The 20892-nt window shown below is 47.4% G+C and overlaps 1 protein-coding gene across 1 annotated transcript in view; it reads left to right on the top strand.

The window, feature by feature from the left end:
- Positions 1-7258, top strand: part of LOC134928726 (uncharacterized) — a 236200-nt gene extending 228942 nt beyond the window's left edge. Inside the window, exon 8 of the mRNA XM_063924742.1 lies at positions 6969-7258. Within this exon, the coding sequence (XP_063780812.1) occupies positions 6969-7131 (163 nt within the window). The 3' untranslated portion in view covers positions 7132-7258. The remainder of the gene's footprint in view (positions 1-6968) is intronic.
- Positions 7259-20892: the final 13634 nt, after the last annotated feature.

The following is a 20892-nucleotide window of genomic DNA, read 5'->3' as shown; positions in this document are numbered from 1 at the left end:
CTTTGCGTCATGTGCTGATTGGGGAGGGTTTTTTGGAAGGGACATCCTGCGTGACACTGCAGTGCCACTCCTAAATGGGCCCGGTGTTTGTGTCGGCCACTAGGGTCGCTTATCTTACTCACACAGTCAGCTACCTCATTGCGCCTCTTTTTTTCTTTGCGTCATGTGCTGTTTGGGGAGGGTTTTTTGGAAGGGACATCCTGCGTGACACTGCAGTGCCACTCCTAAATGGGCCCGGTGTTTGTGTCGGCCACTAGGGTCGCTTATCTTACTCACACAGTCAGCTACCTCATTGCGCCTCTTTTTTTCTTTGCGTCATGTGCTGTTTGGGGAGGGTTTTTTGGAAGGGACATCCTGCGTGACACTGCAGTGCCACTCCTAAATGGGCCCGGTGTTTGTGTCGGCCACTAGGGTCGCTTATCTTACTCACACAGTCAGCTACCTCATTGCGCCTCTTTTTTTCTTTGCGTCATGTGCTGTTTGGGGAGGGTTTTTTGGAAGGGACATCCTGCGTGACACTGCAGTGCCACTCCTAGATGGGCCCGGTGTTTGTGTCGGCCACTAGGGTCGCTTATCTTACTCACACAGTCAGCTACCTCATTGCGCCTCTTTTTTTCTTTGCGTCATGTGCTGTTTGGGGAGGGTTTTTTGGAAGGGACATCCTGCGTGACACTGCAGTGCCACTCCTAGATGGGCCAGGTGTTTGTGTCGGCCACTAGGGTCGCTTAGCTTAGTCATCCAGCGACCTCGGTGCAAATTTTAGGACTAAAAATAATATTGTGAGGTGTGAGGTATTCAGAATAGACTGAAAATGAGTGGAAATTATGGTTTTTGAGGTTAATAATAATATGGGATCAAAATGACCCCCAAATTCTATGATTTAAGCTGTTTTTTAGGGTTTTTTGAAAAAAACACCCGAATCCAAAACACACCCGAATCCGACAAAAAAAATTCGGTGAGGTTTTGCCAAAACGCGGTCGAACCCAAAACACGGCCGCGGAACCGAACCCAAAACCAAAACACAAAACCCGAAAAATTTCAGGCGCTCATCTCTACTTTCCACGTGAGATATTTCAACTCCACGGTCTGAAGTGGCTCAAACCCATGTGATTTTAGGAAATCCAACACAACGTTGAGATCCTAAGGTGCCACTGGGGGCACAAAGGGGGCTGAATATGCAGCACTCCCTTAACAAACGTCTGAACTTCAGGCAGTGAAGCCAGTTCTTTTTGAAAGAAAATAGACAGGGCCGAAATCTGGACTTTAATGGATCCCAATTTTAGGCCCATAGTCACTCCTGACTGTAGGAAGTGCAGAAATCGACCCAGCTGAAATTCTTCTGTTGGGGCCTTCATAGCCTCACACCAACCAACATATTTTCGCCATATGCGGTGATAATGTTTTGCTGTCACATCCTTCCTAGCTTTTATCAGCGTAGGAATGACTTCAACCGGAATGCCCTTTTCCAACAGGATCCGGCGTTCAACCGCCATGCCGTCAAACGCAGCCGCGGTAAGTCTTGGAACAGACAGGGCCCCTGCTGTAGCAGGTCCTGTCTGAGAGGCAGAGGCCAAGGGTCCTCTGAGATCATTTCTTGTAGTTCCGGGTACCAAGTCCTTCTTGGCCAATCCGGAACGACGAGTATAGTTCTTACTCCTCTCTTTCTTATTATCCTCAGTACCTTTGGTATGAGAGGAAGAGGAGGGAACACATAAACCGACTGGTACACCCACGGTGTCACTAGAGCGTCCACAGCTATTGCCTGAGGGTCCCTTGACCTGGCGCAATATCTTTTTAGCTTTTTGTTGAGGCGGGACGCCATCATGTCCACCTGTGGCCTTTCCCAACGATTTACAATCAGCTGGAAGACTTCTGGATGAAGTCCCCACTCTCCCGGGTGGAGGTCGTGCCTGCTGAGGAAGTCTGCTTCCCAGTTGTCCACTCCCGGAATGAACACTGCTGACAGTGCTATCACGTGATTTTCCGCCCATCGGAGAATCCTTGTGGCTTCTGCCATCGCCATCCATGCTTCTTGTGCCGCCCTGTCGGTTTACATGGGCGACCGCCGTGATGTTGTCTGACTGAATCAGCACCGGGTGGTTTTGAAGCAGGGGTCTTGCCTGACTTAGGGCATTGTAAATGGCCCTTAGTTCCAGAATATTTATGTGTAGGGAAGCTTCCTGACTCGACCATTGTCCTTGGAAGTTTCTTCCCTGAGTGACTGCCCCCCAACCTCGGAGGCTTGCATCCGTGGTCACCAGGACCCAGTCCTGTAAGCCGAATCTGCAGCCCTCCAGTAGATGAGCACTCTGCAGCACTCTGCAGCCACCACAGCAGAGACACCCTGGCCCTCGGGGACAGGGTGATCAGCCGATGCATCTGAAGATGCGAACCGGACCACTTGTCTAACAGATCCCACTGAAAGATCCGTGCATGGAATCTGCCGAATGGAATTGCCTCGTAAGAAGCTACCATCTTTCCCAGGACTCGCGTGCAGTGATGCACCGACACCTGTTTTGGTTTTAGGAGGTCTCTGACCAGAGATGACAACTCCTTGGCCTTCTTCTGTTCTGTGTCCAGAATCATACCCAGGAACAGCAGACGCGTCGTAGGAACCAGCTGCGACTTCGGGATATTCAGAATCCAGCCGTGCTGTTGTAGCACTTCCTGAGATAGTGCTACTCCGACCAACAACTGCTCCCTGGACCTCGCCTTTATAAGGAGATCGTCCAAGCACGGGATAATTATAACTCCCTTCTTTCGAAGGAGTATCATCATTTCGGCCATTACTTTGGTAAATACCCTCGGTGCCGTGGACAGACCAAACGGCAACGTCTGGAATTGGTAATGGCAGTCCTGTACCACAAAACGGAGGTACACCTGGTGAGGTGGGTAAATGGGGACATGTAGGTAAGCATCCTTGATGTCCAGTGATACCATGTAATCCCCCTCTTCCAGGCTTGCAATAACCGCCCTGAGCGATTCCATTTTGAACTTGAACTTCCTTATATAAGTGTTCAAGGATTTCAAATTTAGAATGGGTCTCACCGAACCGTCTGGTTTCGGTACCACAAACATTGTGGAATAGTAACCCCGTACCTGTTGAAGGAGGGGAACTTTTATTATCACCTGCTGGAGGTACAGCTTGTGAATTGCCGCCAGTACTACCTCCCTGTCCTGGGGAGTAGCTGGCAAGGCTGATTTGAGGTAACGGCGAGGGGGAGATGTCTCGAATTCCAGCTTGTATCCCTGAGATACCACTTGTAGAACCCAGAGATCCACCTGTGAGCGAACCCACCGGTCGCTGAAGTTCCGGAGACGGGCCCCCACCGCACCTGGCTCCACCAGTGGAGCCCCAGTGTCATGCGGTGGACTTAGTGGAAGCAGGGGAGGATTTTTGTTCTTGGGAACTGGCTGTATGGTGCAGCTTTTTCCCTCTACCCCTGCCTCTGGGCAGAAAGGACGCGCCTTTAACCCGCTTGCCTTTCTGGGACCGAAAGGACTGTACCTGATAATACGGTGCTTTCTTAGGCTGTGAGGGAACCTGAGGTAAAAATGTCGACTTCCCAGCTGTTGCTGTGGAAACGAGGTCCGAGAGACCATCCCCAAACAATTCCTCACCCTTGTAAGGCAAAACCTCCATGTGCCTTTTAGAATCCGCATCACCTGTCCACTGCCGAGTCCATAATACTCTCCTGGCAGAAATGGACATTGCATTAATTCTAGATGCCAGCCGGCAAATATCCCTCTGTGCATCTCTCATATATAAGACGACGTCTTTAATATGCTCTATGGTTAGCAAAATCGTATCCCTGTCGAGGGTATCAATATTTTCTGACAGGGTATCGGACCAAGCTGCTGCAGCACTACACATCCAAGCTGAAGCAATTGCAGGTCTCAGTATAGTACCTGAGTGTGTATATACAGACTTCAGGATAGCCTCCTGCTTTCTATCCGCAGGCTCCTTTAAGGCGGCCGTATCCTGAGACGGCAGTGCCACCTTTTTTGACAAGTCATGTCACCCAACGTAACCTGTCCTCTGGCGGGAAAGGGTACGCCATCAGTAACTTTTTAGAAATCACTAGTTTCTTATCGGGGGAAGCCCACGCTTCTTCACACACTTCATTCAACTCATCTGATGGGGGAAAAACCACTGGTTGCTTTTTCTCCCCAAACATAATACCCTTTTTAGTGGTACCTGGGTTAATGTCAGAAATGTGCAACACATTTTTCATTGCCGTAATCATGCAACGGATGGCCCTAGTGGAATGTACATTAGTCTCGTCCTCGTCGACACTGGAGTCAGACTCTGTGTCGACATCTGTGTCTGCCATCTGAGGTAGCGGGCATTTTTGAGCCCCTGATGGCCTTTGAGACGCCTGGGCAGGCACTGGCTGAGAAGCCAGCTGTCCCACAGCTGTTATGTCATCGAACCTTTTATGCAAGGAGTTGACACTGTCGTGTAAAACCTTCCACATATCCATCCACTCTGGTGTCGACCCTGCAGGGGGTGACATCACACTTATCGGCACCTGCTCCGCCTCCACATAAGCCTCCTCATCAAACATGTCGACACAGCCGTACCGACACACCGCACACACACAGGGAATGCTCTGACTGAGGACAGGACCCCACAAAGTCCTTTGGGGAGACAGAGAGAGAGAGTATGCCAGCACACATCACAGCGCTATATAATCAGGGATTTACACTAACACAAAGTGATTTTTCCCTATAGCTGCTTTACATATACAGTTTGCGCCTAAATTTAGTGCCCCCCCTCTCTTTTTTACCCTTTGAGCCTGGAAACTGCAGGGGAGAGCCTGGGGAGCTGTCTTCCAGCTGTGAAGAGGAAATGGCGCCAGTGTGCTGAGGGAGATAGCCCCGCCCCCTTCTCGGCGGACTTCTCCCGCTCTTATATTTATATTATGGCGGGGGATTTTTGCACATATATAGTTTTTTAGACTATATTATGTGCTGTTTGCCAATGTAAGGTACTCTAATTGCAGCCCAGGGCGCCCCCCCCCCCCAGCGCCCTGCACCCATCAGTGACCGGAGTATGTGGTGTGCATAGGGAGCAATGGCGCACAGCTGCAGTGGTGTGCGCTACTTTAATGAAGACCGGAGTCTTCAGCCGCCGCTTTCAAGGGTGTTCTTCTTGCTTCTGGCTCTGCAAGGGGGACGGTGGCGCGGCTCCGGGACCGGACAACCGAGGCTGGGCCTGTGTTCGATCCCTTTGGAGCTAATGGTGTCCAGTAGCCTAGAAGCCCAAGCTAGCTGCAAGCAGGTAGGTTTGCTTCTCTCCCCTAAGTCCCTCGTAGCAGTGAGTCTGTTGCCAGCAGATCTCACTGAAAATAAAAAACCTAACAAATACTTTCTTTACTAGAAGCTCAGGAGAGCCCCTAGTGTGCAACCAGCTCGAGCCGGGCACAGATTCTAACTAAGGTCTGGAGGAGGGGCATAGAGGGAGGAGCCAGTGCACACCAGATAGTACCTAATCTTTCTTTTAGAGTGCCCAGTCTCCTGCGGAGCCTGTCTATTCCCCATGGTCCTTACGGAGTACCCAGCATCCACTAGGACGTCAGAGAAAAGCTTTTCCTAAAATACAGAGAACATGGAGATAATAAAGGGACATTATGGAAACGCTGAGTAAACAGGAAAGCAATGAGTCTACTTTTGAAGGATTCTATAGTTGGGGCCTCTCGCACTGTGCGGGGAAGTGAGTTCCATAGAGTCGGAGCCGCATGACTAAAAGCTCCACCCCCAGAATAATTACGGGAGATTCTAGGTACTGCTAAAAGTCCTTCATCTACAGATCGCAGTAATTGAGTGGGGCAGTATGGAATCAGAAGCTACTTCAGGTACTTCAGGTACCTTGAGGCCTTATCATGTAGGGCTTTGAAATTCAGTAAGCCAATCTTGAAGATGATTCGCCATCTTACAGGCAGCTAGTGAAGGGAGTAGAGGATGGGTGTTATGTGGCTGGAACGGGGCTGGTTGGGTAACAGCCTGGCAGCTGTGTTTTGTACCAGCTGTGAGTGGTGCAACTCTTTTGCTTGGAGACCCAGGTAGAGGGCATTACAGTAGTCTAATCGAGATGATACAAATGCATGTATGACTTTTGTCAGATCATCTGACAGAATTAAGTGCTTGATTCTGACTATGTTACTCAGATGAAAGAAAGAGGGTTGTGACTGATACCTGATATTTAAGTGTCAAGCCACCATCCAGGTATAACGTCAAGATTCTGCACGATTAGTGTTTTGTCATTCTGAATCCCCGAGTGTAAGTCCAGTTGGTTGGCTATGCTGCAGTCTTGTCCTTTGATGTTGCGGTCCTATCTTAAGGACCTCTGTTTTATCTGGATTCAGTTGCAGCCATGTGGCTGATGATTTGAACCAGCTTAGGACTGTGCCATCCAGTCCACAGAAACATGTCAGGAGCTCAATCAGAAGCTCATGGTCCACGGTATCAAATGCTGCAGAGAGATCCAGAAGGATTAAGATGGAACAGCCACCTCTGTCTCTTGCCATCAGAAGATCATTTAACACACACACCAGGATTGTTTCAGTGCTATGTCTTCTCCTGAATCCTGATTGAAATGGATCATAAATATCATGGGTTGTCAGGCGGGTTTCCAGTTGATTTGCAACCACTTTCTCAATAACCTTTCCTAGAAAAGGAAGGTTTGATACTGGTCTGTAGTTGGTCATGCAGTCTGGATCTAAATTAGGAAAAGCTGAGCTGGTCTATTGTTTGCTGCCGTGATTTCATTTGACAGGAACTGTGATTTCTTTTACGGGTGATTGTTGATTGATATTCTTCATTATGCTTTATTAGTTTTATCTTGTCCTCCATTTGGGGTCAACCATAACATTGTTGATCCATTAATCCACACCCATTACACCCTGTTACATCTACCAATCACACAACTCCCATCATCCTGCCTCCCTTTTCTCCTGTGTCCGCAGCTGTGGCGTCATCTCCGGGACCGGTCACATCACCACGCTTTGCTGTTACGGGATGGAAGGTCGCTACATCAGCATAGTCATTCCTGGTGCACAGAAGTACCTGACCCTGTGTGAGGTGGAGGTCTATGAACTTGATCAGGAGCCCAATTATGTCTGCTGGTAGACAAAGGCCATTACACCCATATACCCTGCAGATGGAGCCGGGGGCGTGTCTTGTCTGTAGAGGGACTGTAGAGGGGAGGACGCACTGTAATGTGTAAATCATTAGTCACTGCTCATTAATAAACACTTTCCTGTATCATTACTGAAGGCTGCCTGACTGACTTATTCATCTGTGGGGTCTGGAATTACTGTATGTACTATAAGCATAGCCAGATTAAAGGGGGGGATACAGGGCATACTGTAACCCAGGCCCCCCTTTGTCAGGGGGCCCCCTGGCTAGAGCACACTGACATTATTAGCTTTCCCTCTTAAGCAGCAGCAGAACCAGCAGCCAGAATGTGAGCAAGACAGTATGCAGTGAAGGCATAGACCCATGAGTATCATGAGCTACCATTAGAGCTTTCCAAATAGAGGAGAGATAGGAGGATGAAGAGAACTGTAAATGACACAGAGATCCCAGCTTATCCTCTTCCCTGCTTGGGTGTCTGAGCCTTGTGTAAACTGTTCTGCAACTAAACCATTTGGGTCTAGAAATAGACACACACACACACACACACACACACACACACACACACACACACACACACACACACACACACACACACACACACACACAGTCCTCCTGAGTCCTGTCCCATTGTGTAATTAGTACAGAGGCTGTTGCTATTCTTGCTTGTGACAAGGTAAATTATTTTATTTTTCTATGTATATATTAAGATTAAGTTATCTGAAAATGTTATATAATAGTTGTCTTTCAACTAGGTGGAGCTATAAACAGTACCCAGCCATTATTAAAGTATTAGTTTAAAACTAACATACACCATTGGTTTAAATGTAATATACACAATCCATACCTCCCAGCATGACCCATTCCAGGAGGGACAACATGCTCTCTACTTGGACTTCCTTTTTTTTTTTTAAATAGAGTAATTTTTATTCAACAAGGGTATACATATACGAATAACATTCCCCGTATTGCTATTCCCGTGCAGTCTTCCCACAATATACATATTTTCTGAAGTCTGTAAACAGATCATGATTCACATACTTAACATTTTAGATATTTTCTCCCTAAACCTTTATTGTAATTACCCCGTCTAGTAGGCCTTATATAGCCCACAACCCCACTACCCCCGAACAAAACCCCCTGAAACAAACTAAAGCCTAGTCAAGCCAAGGTGTGTATGGTGTGGTGTGGCAGCTAGATAGTTAAACAACTACGTTAAAGGGGAGATAAAGGTTCGACCCAGCGCCCCAGGGCCCAAATAGTGCTCCGCAGCGAAAGCCGGTGCCCTCTAAATCTGAAGGGAAAGGGAGGAGTATGTGGAATTGATCCAGGGAGACCATATCTTCTCGTATTTGGTAAGGGCATTATATTTCATATATACATAGCGTTCTTTTAATAGGGTATCGTTTACCAAACTTTTGAAAGCAGGTATCGTGGGAGGACGCGGGGCCATCCATGTCCGCGCAATACACACCTTTGCAAGAGCGCACACACTGCGGGCATACATGCTTTCCCATCGGGACCCAGAGTCAGAATCGCCCACCCCCAAAATACAAAATCTCGGAGTCAGCAAACCTCTCGGTATCCCCGTATGTTCCAGAATCGACCCGACCCCAGCCCAGAACACCTGCAGCAACGGGCATTCCCATATGAGGTGCCAGAATGTGCCTCCGGCAGCCCCGCACTTGGGACAAACGTCAGTGCTATCAGACCTAAATCTGGCCAGCCTGCTCGGTGTCATGTATGATCTATGCAGAATGAAAAGCTGTATCTGCTGAAACCGCAGCGATTTGGTGACCTGGCTCGGATTACCCAGAGCGCCCTCCCAGTCTTCCCCGTCTATGGGACCCAAGTCACACTCCCAGTTCTCCCGAAGATTCGAGAGCGGGTCTGCATGTATTGTTTGAAGAAGGTACGAGTAGGTGAAGGAGATCACCTTGACTCGACCCAGTGAGTGTAGAAATGTTTTTATGGGGAAGGGGAGGAGCGCCGGGGGAGAATCTCCGAACTGCGCCTGCAAGGCGTGCCTTAGCTGTAAGAATCTGTAAAAGTGAGAGTTCGGGAGTCCAAACACCTCCTTTAAATGCTGAAATGATTTCAATGAACCATCACTATATAGCTGGGACAGTGAAACTATCGAATATGGAGCCCACACCTCCCCGCCCTCTAGAGACCCCAGTTCACTAAGCAATGTGGAGTGCCATAGGGGAGTATCCGGGTCCATACCCTCGTACCCAAGCAGGCCCTTCAATGCTAGCCATATCTCCATAGCCTGAAAGACAATAGGAGGTGAGAATCTAGAAGGGTTTCCCCCAACCAGGACCTGTGTCGGGGAAAGATCCGGGTAATAGCACCGAAGGAACGCCCAACCCAGTCCAGCCCCCTCCCCTCCTTGAAGCCACATACCGATATGTGATAGCTGAGCAGCATAGTAATACAGTTGGAAGTGGGGCAAGGCCAAGCCACCGTCCCTTTTTTGTCTGGTAAGGGTGGATAATTTTATTCTAGATCTTTTATTGGCCCATATCAAGGACGTCATGACACTATTTAATTTCCTGAAGAAGGCTGGAAAGATGTATACAGGGGACTGCAAGAGAACATACAATAGTTTAGGCAAAACTACCATTTTAATGAGGCCGACCCTGCCCGTCATTGTCAGTGGAAGCTTACACCAAGCTCTCGATTTGCGCACTACTGTCTGTACAAGAGGGTCAAGGTTTAAGGGCACAAAGTCTGATGGGTCGTTGGTAACCAGGATCCCGAGGTACTTAAACTGGACTGTCCAACACAGCGGTAGGGATATTTTCAGAACCTGGGGGAGGGAGCCTATAATGGGCATAATAAATGATTTGGACCAGTTTATGCGGAGACCCGAATACCCACCAAAGTTCTCAATGACCCGCAACACATTGGGCATATCCACCGCGTAGTCTCGGAGGAATAACAGCAAGTCATCCGCATAAAGGGCTATTTTATCAGTACAGGAACCCGTATCTATTCCCCCAATGTCCGGGTGCGACCTGATCAAGCAAGCCAGGGGCTCTATGGCTATGGCAAACAGGGCAGGAGAGAGGGGGCATCCTTGTCTGGTGCCCCGTGTCAAAGGGAAGGAGGAGGAAATGTAGCCGTTCACCAGGACCCTGGCGCGTGGATTCTGGTATAGCAATTTGATCCATTGTATAAAGTTTGGGCCAAAGCCAATGTTCCTCATGACTCCCCACCGGTAGGGCTACTCAACGCTGTCAAATGCCTTGGCCGCATCCAGTGAGACCACAGCCGCGTCCGAGGGGAAGTCATGAGGAGCCTGCAAAATAGTGTACAGCCTGCGCAAATTAATGGATGTGGATTTCCCAGGCATGAAGCCGGTTTGATCCGGATGAATTATAGATTCAATACTAGGTTGAGCCGGACCGCAAGAATTTTCGCCAGGATCTTGGCATCGGTGGGAATAAGGGAGATCGGCCTGTAGGACTCCAAAAGTTTGGGGTCCTTACCAGGTTTTGGAAGCATTATGAGAATCGCCTCGGACATTGAGGGAGGAAGGCTGTTAGCGGCAAACATATCAACTTACGTGTCAAGCAGCTGAGGACCAAAGAACTCAATGTATTGTTTATATAGTTCCGTGGGAATACCGTCACTACCCGGGAATTTACCACTAGGAGACACCTCCACCGCCGACGTCACCTCCTCCAGGGTCAGAGGCGCGTCCAAGGCGTCCCTAGCCTCAGGGGAGAGTTTAGAAAGGGGTATATTTGTCAGGTACAGGTCTAAGTCCTCCATGGAACATGTCAGTCGACTATCATATACCTCCCTAAAGTAACGGAGGAACATCTGTGCGATGTCAGGGGTATTATCTACCGTGGAGCCGTCGGAGCCAAGCAGCTGCGCTATCGTGGTCCCAGGTCGGTCATAATGCACTAAGTGGGCCAGCAAACTACCTGGTCTGTCCGCCTGCATATAGATGTTAGTGGCCCTAAACAAGAGGGAACGTGCATTTTTGTCTGAAAGGTGAGCCAGCCAGGCCTCTTGAGCCACCAGCCAGCGGGCCTTCAGCGCAGGGGTACCCTCAGTCAGGTATCGCGTCTCCAGGTCCCTACACTCAGTCTCAAGCTGTCTTTCCGTCGCCCTGCGAGCCACCTTGCAGGCAGCAATTTTGCCAATCAATGTACCTCGCAAATACGCTTTGAATGCATCCCAAACAACCGAGGCCGGGGCCGATCCCGCATTATCCGCAATAAATCCCTCCCATGTGGGCGCTAAATCCGGGCAATCGCCCAGCTGGGCCAGCCAGGATGGATGCAGCCGCCAATATGACTGTCCCCTCTGACAGTCCCCATCCATTGACAGCATCAGGGGTGAATGGTCAGACACCCCCCGTGCCTCGTAACGGACATCCGTCACGCCAGGCAGAAGCTCAGGCGAGACCAGGGCCAGGTCGATTCTGGAAAAGGAGCCATGTGTACCCGAATAACAGGAGTATTGCCGAAGATTCGGATTCCGAATCCTCCAGGCGTCTACCCACTGCATACTATCTAGAAAATCTGCAAATTTAGATCTAGATGAAATTAAGCCGCCCCCCGCCCCTTGATCTCGAGGAGCCCTCCATCTGTCCAAAGAGGCATCCAACACAGTGTTGAAGTCCCCCAGGCAGATGACAGGGGTGTGGGGGGAGGAGGCAACAAATGAGGCGGCCTTTTGCAGGACATCATATGAAAATGGGGGGGGGACATACACAGACAATAGGAAAAAGCTACGTGAGAACAGTTTACATTCTATGAACACGTATCTACCGTGTGGGTCTGTATTTACCCTGATCATCTCAAACTGTACAGTCCTCTTTATCATTACCGACACCCCTCGGGAATAAGAGGAGTGCGAGGAATGATACGCCCACCCCACCCAAGGCCTGCGGAGTGACAACAGCCTATTTCCCTCCAAGTGGGTTTCACTTAGACAAATGATATCCGGGCCATATTTCTTGATCATTTTAAATACTAAGGATCGCTTAACTTTGTTGTTGATGCCCCGGACATTCCACGCCAAGATTTTTAAGGGAGGCATGTCGGCCAAGTTATCAACAGGGGCACAACACTCCTAGCAACCGCCGGTCCACCCGGCGCTCCGCTCACGTAATAATGTCGTCCGCAGGCCCCGGACCCCGAGCCGAACCCCATAAAACAGTGCGACCCCACCACACCCTCTGAATAACAAGTATATAGGCTTCGTAAATTCAAAACATATAACAGAAAAACTGCTGAGAGGCCAACAGCGGCCCCCAAACATCCCCCCACCCCGTATACCTCCCCGAACTGTGGCATACCCATATCCCTAACCAAACTTTAGCCCTGGAGATCCCAAAGCCTACGGCAACACTGTACCAGGCGTACAGATCAAAACAACCCCAATACCGAAACCTTTATATGTTTATACGTTTGTATCACTTCTCAGCAAAGTCCAGAACCACTAAACGAGAGGAAGCTCCCTGGACTTATACTTGCGGAATGTAGGCCCATAGAGGAGGGCGACCCGATGTCAGTCTGGAGCCAGCTGGCGGACCCCCGGAGCATATCTGTCCAGCCAGGAAGCCGCTTCCCTGGGCGAGCTGAACAATTTGGTCTCCCCGTCCGCCACCACACGCAACCTGGAGGGGAACAGCATCGAGTAGGATAGATTCAGGTCACGAAGACGTCGCTTAATGGGAAGAAACTGGGCCCGGTCTTTTTGAACGTCCGCTGCAAAGTCCGGAAATGCCGACACCCGGATTCCATTCCGGATCAGGGGGCCCTTCACGCGTCCCAGGCGCAGGACAGAGTCCCGGTCCTTGTAGTGCAGGAATTTTGCTATAAAAGTTTGTGGTGGGGCGCCTGGGCGTAAAGGCCGGAAGGGCACGCGGTGAGCCCGCTCCACTGCAAACTGAGAGGTAAAGGATTCAGCACCGTATACCTCTTTTAGCCAGGACTCCAAGAAATCTTCGGGGTGTGCCCCCTCTTCCATTTCGGGGAGGCCTACGAATCTCACGTTATTTCTGCGGAGTCTGCCCTCCATGTCCAGGAGTTTGGTTTGCAACGTCGTGACTTGTTGTGTAACTGCAGACACCAATCGTTGTAAAGGGCCGCTGAGATCTTCCAAGTTGGAGACCCTTGTCTCGGTTTCGCCCACCCTCTCCCGCACTCGCTGGACGTCTTGTCGCAGCAGTGATAAATCACACTGCACCTTCTCCATCTTGTCCGACAGACGTTGTTCACTGGCCGCTATGGCCTCCAGGACCTGCTGGATGGAAGGAGCAGATGGCTGTGTATTCACCCCTGAGTCGGCCCCGGCCGAGGGATCCATTCTGGCAGGGGGGGAGAGCTTAGGAGATGACTGCGTCGACTGGGTTGCAGGCTGTCGAGCAAACTTCTCCAATTTAGCCGCGGCCGCACTCTGGCCGCCCCTCACCATCGTATCAAGGCCCAGCAATACTCAGAGTCCCGATATTCAGTGTCAAGAAGTATAGCAGTGGGTGGTGAATGCAGTATCAGCAGCACGCCAGGCACTGGGATAGCCAGCTGTTATATTGAAGGGAGAAGGGGGACCAGGGAAGTCCAGTGGTATAAATAAATATGTCCAGTGTGTGATATTCCAACAGTATAAGCAATAGGCAGGGCAGCTGGGACCAGTTCAAATCCTCCAGCCCAGTACAATCTTCACACACACACTGCACCCTGCTGTGAGGAGAGACACAGGGAGCTGTAAGTAAAATGGCCGCCCAGCACACAGATTTCCCCTTCTTCCCTCCGTGCACCAGCCTTCAGGGGAGCAGGATTATTTATGTGTGGAGCCCTGGGGGTGCAGGAGTGGGGTGCTGCTTTCCTCCGGTGTCGCTGGCCGCTGTGGCCGCCTCGGGTGCGCGATCGCGCGCGCGCCCGGCGGAGCTCCAAAATTGAGGCCGGGGACTGGATTGCGGCCTAGGCCCGGAGTCCGGGCGGCCGCTGGCGCGAGCCGGGAGCACTCGCACGGATCAACAACGGTGCCTGCCGCTTCCCCAGTGCCGCCAGACAGGAGAGGAGTCCAGAGGAGACCACAAAAAGAGCCCAAGGATTGTTACAGGATCAATATCCAGGGAGCTCCTCGATCCTGCTGCCTAGTCCCTTGCCGCCGTGGCCACGACCCCCTTGGACTTCCTTTTTAATTTGTGATTGCAGTCACCTGTGTTGAAATACCTTTCTTATCAATTAAATAGTTCAACACAGGTGACTACAATCATACTGTATATTAAGTGAGAAGTCCAGGTAGAGAGCAATTTGTCCCTCCTGGAATGGGACATGTTGGGAGGTATGCACAATCTAATATACACCCCCCACCTTCCACCGGGGGCCCTCCTGTCTTAAGTGCCCCGGGCACCCTCAAGGCTTAATCCGGCCCTGACTATAAGATGTGATAATTATCTCCACATAGCTCATACATGTTTATATTGCACATATATGATACCCAGGGCTACCACTCCCCACTCTATCAGATTCTCCACCTATCTCCAAAGCTTCAAACAGACTTTTAATGCTCAATGTGACACAGGAGCCATAAAATGACATTTTCCTATGTAAAACCTATCAATGTATATTCTGTATGAAAATGTTACTTGCCTAAAATTACATTCTGTAATTGGTATTAACAAACAATGGGGATTTGGTATCAGGTATTATAGTAGGGGAACCCATAGGAAACAGCGACCACAATATGGTCACATTCAATATCAGTTTCCATAAACAGTCCTATATTGGCTCAACTAGGACTCTAAACTTTAGCAAAGCAAATTTTGATAAGATGAGGGTATTTTTCAGGGATATTAAATGGGAAGGTTTGTTTTTAGGAAAAAATACTACGGAGAAATAGGAGGTACTAAAATTCCTGCTAGCTAAAAATACACTCAAATTTATTCCTACAAGCAGCAAAAAAAAGGAATAAAAATCATAAACCGATGTGGCTTAACAAAAAGATTAAGGCATTTATGGGCAAGAAAAGGCGAGCATTTAAAAAATACAAATCTGACGGGGAAGCAGAGTAATTTCAGCACTATAAGGAATGTAACAAAATATGCAAAAAGGAAATAAGAGCGGCTAAAGTAGAAACTGAAAAACTAGTAGCAAAGGAAAGCCAAAGCGAATCCCAAAAAATTATTTAAATACATTAATAGCAAGAGATTAAAGAAGGAGAGCATAGGCCCTTTAAAAGACAAGTTGGGAGTCTTAAGCAAAAATGATAATGACATAGCGGACACACTAAATGAGTTTTTTTTCAACAGTATTTACTAGAGAAGACCCAATTCAGGGACTAACATATAATCTCAATAATGAGAATATCCCACTGATAGGTACTTATTTAAGCAAGGAAGTAGTCTGTGACCGATTTAAAACATTTAAAGATTAATAAGTCACCAGGTCCCGATGGTATTCACCCAAGGGTTCTAATGGAGCTTCATTCTGAACTTGCAAAACCGCTATTGTTGATCTTTAAGGATTCAGTAATATCAGGTATGGTTCCCAAAGACTGGCGTATAGCAGAAGTAGTGCCTATATTCAAAAAGGGAAGTAAAGCTGAACCAGGTAATTATAGACCAGTTAGTCTTACATCTATAGTGGGGAAAGTATTGGAAGGTATTCTAAGAGATAGTATTCAGAAGTTCCTTGAAGTCAATAACGTCATTAAAAGGAATCAACATGGGTTTATGAAGGACAGATCCTGTCAAACCAACTTACTTGGCTTTTATGAAACAGTAAGCGCAAACCTAGATCAGGGTAAAGAGGTGGATGTAATCTTTATAGATTTTGCCAAAGCGTTCGATACTGTACCACACATGAGACTTATCTACAAGCTACAAGAATCAGGGCTAGGAAGCACAATATGCACTTGGGTCAAAAACTGGTTAGATAATAGGGAGCTGCGCGTTGTGGTTAATGGATCTTTTTCAACTTGGACTGAAGTGCTAAGTGGTCTGCCGCAAGGCTCAGTATTAGGACCGCTATTGTTCAATATTTTCATTAACAACCTAACCGTGTCTAGAGAGCATGGTGTCAATTTTTGCAGATGATACCAAATTGTGTAAAGTTATAAATGCGGAGGGGGATGCTGAGTCGCTTCAGAATGACTTAGTTAAATTAGAAGCTTGGGCAGCGAAATGGAGAATGCGCTTCAATACAGACAAGTGTAAGGTAATGCACTGTGGTAACAAGAACAAAAATAACACCTACCTACTAAATGGGGTAAAATTAGGGTATTCTGTACTGGAAAAGTACTTAGGTGTCCTCATAGATAGCAAACTAAGCAGTAGTACCCAAAGTAGGACTGCAGCAAAGAAGGCTAATAAGATATTAGCATGCATAAAATGGGGAATTGATGCTAGGGACGAGAGTATTATACTCCCGTTATATAAATCACTTGTGAGGCCACACCTTGAATACTGTGTACAATTCTGGGCACCTTACTACAAAAAGGATATCCTGGAGCTAGAAAAGGTTCAAAGGCGGGCGACCAAACTAATTAAGGGTATGGAGACGCTGGAATACGAGGAAAGGCTTGCAAGACTAGGCATGTTTACACTGGAAAAGAGGAGATTAAGAGGGGACATGATCAACATTTACAAATATATAAGAGGACAATATACAGATCTTGCTCAGGACCTGTTTTTGGTTAGATCAACGCAGAGAACTCGTGGACACTCGCTCAGGTTAGAGGAGAGGAGATTCCACACAATACGGCGTAAAGGCTTTTTTACGGTAAGGACAATACGTGTTTGGAATTCCCTACCTGAGGGAGTTGTAATGGCCAACTCAGTCAACACCTTTAAGAATGGGTTAGATAAATTCTTAATGGATAAGTATATCCAGGGTTACGGGGCATAGTCACGCACTATGGTTATTATAAAAAAGAGGGGTAAAACGTAACGGTAGTCATCAACTTCAGTCAAAATTTTATACAAAATAATCGTGCATAGGAGAACACAAATAGGTTGAACCCGATGGACAATTGTCTTTTTTCAACCTTAGATACTATGTTACTATGGTTGTTGAACTGAGTCAGGGGACATTTGAGTTATAAAAGAAAAGTATGCTTACTCTACCCAGCAGGAGGTCCTGTGTACAGTAACTGGTACTGTCTTCCTAGCTATCCACAGAGGTGTTGAATTCTTTGGAAAGGAAAGGGATAAATATTTCTCAAGAAGGCCATCTCTTTTCTGCTAAAGCCATAAATCTGCCCAGTATGGACAAGTCACAGACCATAGCCTTCAAACAGAATGAAACAAGATATATAAGGACCCCTGCTTTTTTGACTGGGAAAACCTGTGATAAAGGGACAAGTCTCCCAATCAATTACTTTTGGTTTTGAAAATTAAAAATCCACAAGGGTGGGGGTCAAAAGAAAATGACTGAACGGATAGATATTTCTGTTTAACTGAATACAGAGTGCCCTGTACCTCATTTCTGTGAATCCTCCACAAGAGAAACTCCTAAGGTCTATGTAGTAAGTTCTGAAATTTCTGAAAACTTTATTCCTTTTATTTTTTTCTGAAACTATTGCAGTATAATCTCTGTGTGTCTATACTTTGTAATAGTGTAACCATAAGATTTGGAGACATTTTTTGAAATAAATACCTTAATCTAGCGCATTCTCTGTGTTCTCATTGAACTTGTCCGCGTGTGCGGCTCCTGTTACCTGTTTGTGAAATAATAATAATTGTGTATGTAGGTAGAAGCATAGAGCTACCTAGTGTCATATCACTGAATCTTTCTCTTTGCCGGTGGCAGTACCGTGTCTGATTCACCACACATGCTTAAGAAACCATAAATCACCGGCGCAGATTTTCAAATTGATGCTTCTGAAGGATCATACGGCCAGTTGTGACACCCATTTCTTCATCAAAACCTTCCTGCCCCTAACACACCCCTTGTTTGCCAAAGTAACCCCTCTGTGTCACCCAAGTCTACAGTATATACTTCTCCCGTCTATAATGTAACCTCTCAGGATCAGTCCCATCCACCCTTGTGCTCTCTTTATTCCAATAACTTCTGCTTAAGCTTCTCCCCTTTGGTATTCTTTCTGCAATCAGAGGCTCTGAACCAGGGGCGTTTAAAGAGAGGAGAGGACCCGCGTGCAGCCTATGAGGAATGCAATGCTGCCAGATTTATCATTCTGGATGTAACCCTTTCTTCCTCTTTAAAGCTAGACGTTAGGTGGGTCACTATTGGGCAGTACTAGGCGTGCCTCCACCCAAGCGCTATGCGACTTCAGGGCTTGCTTGGGAAAGCCAGCAAAGAGTAGTTATTATTACCCTTTACTCTTGCATTAATGTAACACCTACCTTTACCATCGGTGTCTTGTTGTTATTTTCTAGTCCCCTATCGAGGTATTCCACTGGACTTTGGGTATTCAAGTAAATAATTTTTATTATACCACTAGACACAATATTTTCATAACTGGGTAAGATTGCAACAGTACGGTAAAACTTAACACATTACAGGTAATAATAGGCAGTAACTTTACTAAAGTTTCCACCCCTATACACGTTCCCGTGCATGCATTACCAAAAAATGGAACCGGTTATAAAGAAAAAATGGTAGTATAAATAAGCATTACTCCTCCCGGAGTCACATCAGTCTGACTTGAACTAGGTAGTACAAGGCTATTACCTCTTTATACTGGAGATAAGTACTACGTTGGTGCACAGTTGGGGCCCATAGTAGAAATGGCGAGGAGTAGATGCTAGCCTGTAAGCGGTCCCTGATATAAGCTCCAATAGAGAGACCCGGATTAATGTTGATGATACAGGGGTCGCTTGTCACAGTATTTTCTAAAGTTATCAAATTATATACACTTGTATCCTTAACATGAGAAGTGGCCGCTGCAAACTTAAAGCTCTTGAATGGTGCAAACTCGGGTTTGTTGGCACAGGATCTCCCTGCTCATTTTTTTTGGTTCATTTCCTGTTACAGTCACTGAACTCCTTGGATTAAACTAATGTAACCAAGTGCTGCTTTAACTTAGTATACGCAGAGCCACAGGGTTAACTTCCTATAGAGCCCTTACTCCTCCCGACTCTGGTAAAATAAAATCGCTCACTGTCCTGATATACCAGTGTATGGGCAAGCTCATCCAATCCCTGACAGCGGACTGTGTGTCTTTGCAATAACCCAAATCCGCTAGGCTACGTCGTGACCCTTTGACTGCACAGTGGGCTGGATTTGGATTAGTTCACATCTCCTAACCAGCCTTCGGCCAATACCCAATATTCTCTGCTGTGGAGTCAAAGAAAGTTAAATGTACCCCAATGTCCGTCAAGCTGTGTAACTGATGCTATTCAGACCAGACCATCGCCTGTGACCAATAGGTTGCCACCCTGGTCAACGCAGGTTGCAATAATACATTTATACTCTGCTGATAAGGTTGTTTCCTGCGTAGACTGCAATAATATTTATCTGAGTTATTACTTATCCGTACTTTCGTTCTGTTCTCTGTATTTAACACAGTAGTCAGAATGAAGACCTCTTATGCTGGGAGACATAAAACAGATTTAGCAAGCGCAGATATTGGTCACTCAGTTGCAAAGGGTATGGGTAATATCCTTACTGTGCGGACATGTACTCACTTTCTAATCCTGATGGGACAAGTTTCCTATCCTGACATTAGGACACAGTACGTCAACCAACCTCGTTACCGCTGCGGTAGATGGATTTATAATGAGAAAGGATTCCTGACTGCAGGGCAGAAGGCTGTTAGCTAAAGTGCAACAATCTCTATCAGCTATAGCTGTCCCTGGGCTGCTGTACAATTGGATTTGTGTCAATGCTGTCACTTGGAATTGTGGCAATGTTTTATTTTGAGGTATCCTTGCTGGATAAGTAAGAGTTCTACATGGAGGTATGGTGTAGTTACAGCGTCGGACTGGCCCACATGGGAAACCACCGGTGGGCCCTACTGCCTGGGCCCCCCACCTCCTCCTCTAGGGAAGAGGTTCCAGACTGTGCACTTGAATTATTCATAATGCATATGTTCCATTATAATGCACAGGTCTATGGTGTATTTTCTATCATGCATTGCTGTTATTAATCTGCTACATTATCATGCATGCACTAGCAGTATTGACTGTACAGTATATATATATATCAAGAGTCCCAGCCCATGCAGTCTATAATGGTTATGTAAACCAATGTGGTGTCTGGCCACACCCCCATGCATGGGCCGCTACCACTGAATTCCCCCGGTAGGCCCTTCATTCCCCAGTCCAACACTGTGTAGTTATGTATTCACTATACCTATTCTGTTGCTTAAGCTGTGGCCAGCCTCCTGTCACCTTATATTATTATTATTATTATTATCCTTTATTTATATGGCGCCACAGGGGTTCCGCAGCGCCCAATTACAGAGTACATATGCACATAATCAAAACAGGAAAACAGTGACTTACAGTTGAAGACAATATAGGACAAGTACAGGGTAACTAAGCATAACTACACCAGTAAATGACATAGAGATAAGTTTCTAGCTGGCCAAAAAACTGCGTGATTTGGGCAGTTGAGGATTATTAAGGTAAGAAAAGGATAAGCACATGAAGGAAGAGGGCCTTGCTCGTGAGAGCTTACAGACGGGTCTCTCCACTCTACTCCCGTCACTCAGTTGGCTGGTTCCACCTCACTCCGCCTACAGGGAGGATCGGTCACACCTCCCGCTGGCGTCACCGGCCCCTAAGCAAGCTCTGTCTGTTCCCCCGTAGCACTGATGATC

Source organism: Pseudophryne corroboree, chromosome 5 (assembly GCF_028390025.1).
Source record: "Pseudophryne corroboree isolate aPseCor3 chromosome 5, aPseCor3.hap2, whole genome shotgun sequence".
NCBI classification, from domain to species: domain Eukaryota; kingdom Metazoa; phylum Chordata; class Amphibia; order Anura; family Myobatrachidae; genus Pseudophryne; species Pseudophryne corroboree.
This window is presented reverse-complemented; position numbering and strand designations above follow the sequence as displayed.